The sequence below is a fragment of the Phacochoerus africanus genome, chromosome 1, assembly GCF_016906955.1.
Source record: "Phacochoerus africanus isolate WHEZ1 chromosome 1, ROS_Pafr_v1, whole genome shotgun sequence".
Classification (NCBI taxonomy): domain Eukaryota; kingdom Metazoa; phylum Chordata; class Mammalia; order Artiodactyla; family Suidae; genus Phacochoerus; species Phacochoerus africanus.
The window spans coordinates 241,336,662-241,341,890 of NC_062544.1; the positions used below are offsets into that span (position 1 = coordinate 241,336,662).

At 36.9% G+C, this 5,229-nt stretch overlaps 1 protein-coding gene across 1 annotated transcript; it reads right to left on the minus strand.

Annotated features, from left to right (window-relative positions):
• Positions 1 to 3,268: 3,268 nt before the first annotated feature.
• On the minus strand, positions 3,269 to 4,195 carry LOC125113322 (olfactory receptor 5K1-like). The gene has a single exon (XM_047755958.1). The coding sequence runs from the start codon at positions 4,193 to 4,195 to the stop codon at positions 3,269 to 3,271; it is 927 nt and encodes a 308-aa protein (XP_047611914.1).
• Positions 4,196 to 5,229: the final 1,034 nt, after the last annotated feature.

Sequence of the window (5,229 nt, forward strand, 5' to 3'; positions counted from 1 at the left end):
TTTTGGTGGTAGTTTAAGTTATTGATTTGAGATGTTTTTCTTCTTTGTTGAGGAAGGCTTATATCACTAGGACCTTCCCTCTAAGAAGGCGTTTTGAGGCATCCCATCAATTTTGAATGGTGTGTTTTCATTGTCATTTGTATCAAGGTATTTTTAATTTCCTTTTTGATTTCCTCATTGCCCCATTGATTTCTTAGTACCATGTTTTTTAGTCTCCATGCTGTCAGGTATTTTGCATTTCTTTTCCTGCTGTTAATTTCTAGTTTCATGCCATTATGGTTAGGGAAGAAGCTTGAAATAATTTCTGTATTCTTAGATTGGTTTAGGTTAGTTTTGTGCCCCAGGGTGTGGTCAATCCAGATCATATTCCATGTGCACTGGAAAAGAATGTATATTCTGGCTTTTTGATCTTCATTTTTTTGGATGTAATGTCCTGAAAATATCACTTAATTCTAATTGTTCTATTGTGTCATTTAGGATCTCTGTTGTCTTATTGATTTCTATCTAGAAGATCTGTCCATTGTTATGAGCGGGGTGTTAAAATCTCCTACTATTATTGTATTCCCATCAATTTCTACTTTTATGCCTGTTCATACTTGTTGTATGTATTTGTGTGCTCCCACATTAGGGGCATATATGGTGATAAGTACAATATTCTTTCTGTGGGTTAATACTTGTACCAGAAAATAGTGTCCTTCTTTTTCTTTCTCTATGGCCTTCTTGTTAAAGTCTGTTTTGTCTGATATGCATATTGAGGCTCCTGATTCCCTGTCTTTTCCATTCACATGAAAATCTTCTTCCATCCACTCACTTTCAATGTACATGTTTCATTACCCTATGGTGAGTCTTTTATAGGCAGCCTATTGTAGGCTTTTTTCCCCCTATATCCAGTCTTCCACTGTCTTGTCATTTGATTGGAGCATTCAGCATTCAGGCATTCAGCATTACCTTAAAATTCATTGAAATTTAAGGTAATTATTGATACATATGTATTCATGTGTTTGAAACCTTGTGTTCTGTTGATTCTGTTTTTCCCTTGTTCCTTTCTTTTTCTTGTTTTGGTTGGGTGAGTTCCTTTTATTTTGTGTGTGTGTCATGTTCTTATTAGTTTTTGTGAATGTATTATTTGGTTTTGACTTGTGGTTACCCACTTTTTCACATATGTGAACTCCTTCCTGTCTCTGCTTTCTTTAGACTGAGAGTCATACAGGCTCAAACACATTCTAAAAAAAGAGTCTAGATTTTCTTACTTTCCTTCCCCACATCTTATGATTTTGATATCCCTTTTTACATCATGACAATTATCCTTTTGCTGTCCCCTTATTTATCATTGCTCGCAGAAATAGTTTTTTTTTTTTCTTTTTTCTCTTAGATGTCTATACTGGCTTATTTAAGTGATTACTTTCCTATTGTGATTTCCTTCATCCTGTGTATTCTTACTTCCTTCCCGTTTAGAGGAGACCTTTCAGTATTTCTTTTAGAATGGGTTTATTATGGCTTATTCTTTTGAGTTTTTGTTTGTCAGAGAATTTCCTTATTTCTCCTATGTTAAATGCTAATGTTGCTGGGTAGAATAGTCTAGGCTGAAAACTTGTCCCTTTTAGAAATTTGAACATATCACTGCTCAGGCTTTTGGCTGAGATCATGTGTAGAAATGTGAATATATCATGCCACTCTCCTCTGGCTGGCCTGTAACATTTCTGTAAAGAAATAGGCTCATAACCTTATGGGTGGGTGTTCCCTTAGAACCAACTCTTTGTTATTTCTCCTACTACCTTTAGAATCCTCTTTTAATCTGCTGTGGTCTTGGAGGGTTATTTGCATGTGGAATTGTCCCTGGGTAGCTTGTGAGGATTTAGTTTGTATGTTTTGGATGTGAGGGCTGCTTTTGGTTTTGATATTTGCTGTCTGTTTCCTCCGTGTTTGCAGCCCATAATCCCATGGATGGTGGATGTGCACAGGTATGACCTGCATGTGCTCCAAGCAGGATGATGCAATCAGCAGTGCATATAGCCAGTGCCTGTTTGCTGGGCCTTTGGTAGTGGTGAGGACACACTGGGAGGTGGGGGCACAGGCTTCTCGTGGCTACAAGGTCCTGAGCACTGACAGTTACCCTCAGGGATCCGGAGGCTATGTCCAGACCCCTTACTAGCATCGATGGCAAGGTGTGTGGGTGTCCATGGGGCTGAGGGCAACAGGTGGCACTTGGTTGCAAGGTCCTCCTTGGTGGTGATAATCCCTGAGGTGACTGGGGCTGCAGGCAGTGCCTGTTCACACTACCATTTATGGTGGCAGGCTCTGTCCACCTCAGAGGCCACGATGGCTGTGGTAGTATGCATTCATTGACTATGGCCTCACAGGAGGCACCAAGATGCCTGAGATCTTGCCCTGGGGCAGACAAAGATGTTCCTATGGTGGACTGCCATAATGCTATGCATATATCAATACTGAATATTGTAGTTCAGTCCTGGTTATTAATATTGCTAATAGCAAGGAAGGCAAGTAATAATATGAGAGGAAAAAAGCCTTTTTAATTAATAAATTCAGAGATCACACTGTCATATATGATGGAAAACTGGTCAAAGTACATGAACATGTACAATCATAGGGTGTTCAAAATGAATAACATCAATTTCAACTACAGGTTGATAAATGGCCACATGTTCAGAAAGCTTTGAGAGAACCTGAGAGAAAGTTGTCTAATATTCAAGATGAGCATGTTCCTTATTAGGAATATATATTCTCCATAAATTCATATATAAACTTAATCTCTTGAATGAATTCAAAACTGAGAATCAAATTGAAACCTATAGTTTTTTTGCCACGTGGCGTTGCTCAAGAAGGGACTGGTAAGTGGGAACTCAGAATATGGGCGTTTTCAAATCATTATGCCTTGGGATTTTAGAAATTTGCCACCAATATAAAACTGAGGCTACCTTTCTGTAACTGATTTCTATTCCTAGTCTTTGTTGGATTGGTGGAAAATTATAACTCATTATAATCTGAAACAAATAGTTGTTATTGCACACAATTACACCCTGGCAAAATTTTAGTTCGCTCCTGGATGGAATGTATAAGATTAGATTTTGGCATATATTTTAAAACAATCTCTCATTTCTGAATGTGTTTGTCTCATACACCTATCATGTTTTAATAGTTTTTAATATAGAAAGTAGTCATTTTACACCTTCTCAGTATTCCTTGACTTTGAAAAATAATTAATCAAATTAAATAGTATTGAACACAGGAAATGATATTTTTCAGGATATTATGACATCTTCATAATTTGTTTCATGACTTTTAATACTTCTTTGTTTCTTAGACTATAGATAAAAGGGTTTAATAAAGGAATCACTATAGTATAAAAAACAGAAACAGGTATATCTTTATTTTCTTCTTTAACTGAGTTTGGTCGAATGTACATGAAGAGAAGACATCCATAGAATATTGAGACAGAGAGAAAGTGGGATGCACATGTAGATAAGGCTTTCCCTGTACCCTTGTTGGATTTCATTTTGAAAATTATAAAAAGGATGCAAAGGTAAGACATTATTACTATGGTAACAGTGAAGGTTTGAATTGACCCAGACAAGATAAACATCATCAATTCATTGATATAAGGGTCAACACAGGAGAGTCGGATTAAAGGAACTATATCACAAAAAAAATGATGGATTTGATGAGGCCCACAGAAAGTTAATCTAAACAGAAGCCCGACATGAATCATGGAGTGTAGGTTTCCAGCTATGTAGGCTCCTGTGGTCATCTTAATGCATAGTTTCTTGGACATCATGGCGTGGTACTGCAGTGGGTTGCAGATGGCCACATAACGATCATAGGCCATGGCTGCCAGGAGGAAGCAGTCTGCAGTTTCGGCAAAGCAGAAAAAATAAAATTGTGCCATGCATTCATACAGGGAAATAATTCTGTTCTTAGAGAATAAATTCCCTAGCATCTTTGGGGTAATGGCACAGGAACAACAGGAATCCATCAGAGCAAGATTACTCAGAAAGATGTACATTGGCGTGTGAAGATGACGCTCTGTAACTATCAGTGCCACCAGACCAAGGTTTCCCACCATGGTGATCAGGTAGATGGTAAGGAACACGAGAAACAGAAAAATCTTCAGTTGTGGGTTATCTGTCAATTCTGTGAGGATAAACTCTGTTGTCATAGTGTGGTTATCCCAAGTCATCGCGGACTTATGACTGGAACTATGGAGACATAAGATTCTAATTTGGAAAATATATGGATTATTGAGACAGAGAGAAAGTGGGATGCACAAGTAGATAAGGCTCTCCCTCTGCCCTTGTTGTATTTCTGAGCAATATTCCTTAATGACTTCTTTGGTGTTCCTTACAGAAATGCTTAGCCACCACTTCCACAAACTGAGTCCATTTGAAAACGATTCTACAATGAGAGTTGTCAAAAGTCATAATTTAAAAGAATCAAGGATAATTTTACAGAATATTTTAAAATGTGTTAATTCTGAAGACGATTCTACAAAGAGAATTACCAAAACTCATCATTTTTAAAAATTAAGGTTATTATCCCAAGTATGTAAAACTCATACAACTCAATGAAAAAAGTACGAATATTCAGATTAAGAAATGGACAGAAGAACTGAAAAGATGTTTTTACAAAAGCTATCCAGGTGGGCAACAGACCTATGAAAAGATATACAGCACCACTAATCCTTAGAGAAATGCAAGTAAAAACCGTGAGGTATTACCTGACACATGTCAGAGTGCTTGTCATCAAGAAGACAAGAGGTTAACAATATTGCCTAGTATGTGGAGAATAGAGAATGTGGGAGAAAATCTTGGTGGAAAAGTAAATTGCCTCACTCAAGATAGATTAAATAGAGGTTACCAGGGGCTCTAGATGTCGGAATATAGGAGAGAGAGTGTTCATGGTGCATACTTGCAACTAATAAGCAAATAAGTCTGGGAGATCGACTGTGGTGAATATAAATAATATGGTAGTATAATCATCAAAACTGTTAAGAGACTAGATCTAAGTTATTCCCACTATAAGAGGAAATGGCAATTACATGACATGATAGGGTGTTAGCTAATGCTGCAATTGGAACTATATTATCATTTACCATTGTATCAAATCAACATGTTATAAAACCTTAGACCTATGCAATGTTATATATCAAATATTTTCAGTAATTTATACATTATAAAAAATTAGTATTTCTTATCTGAGTTGAATGATCTATTT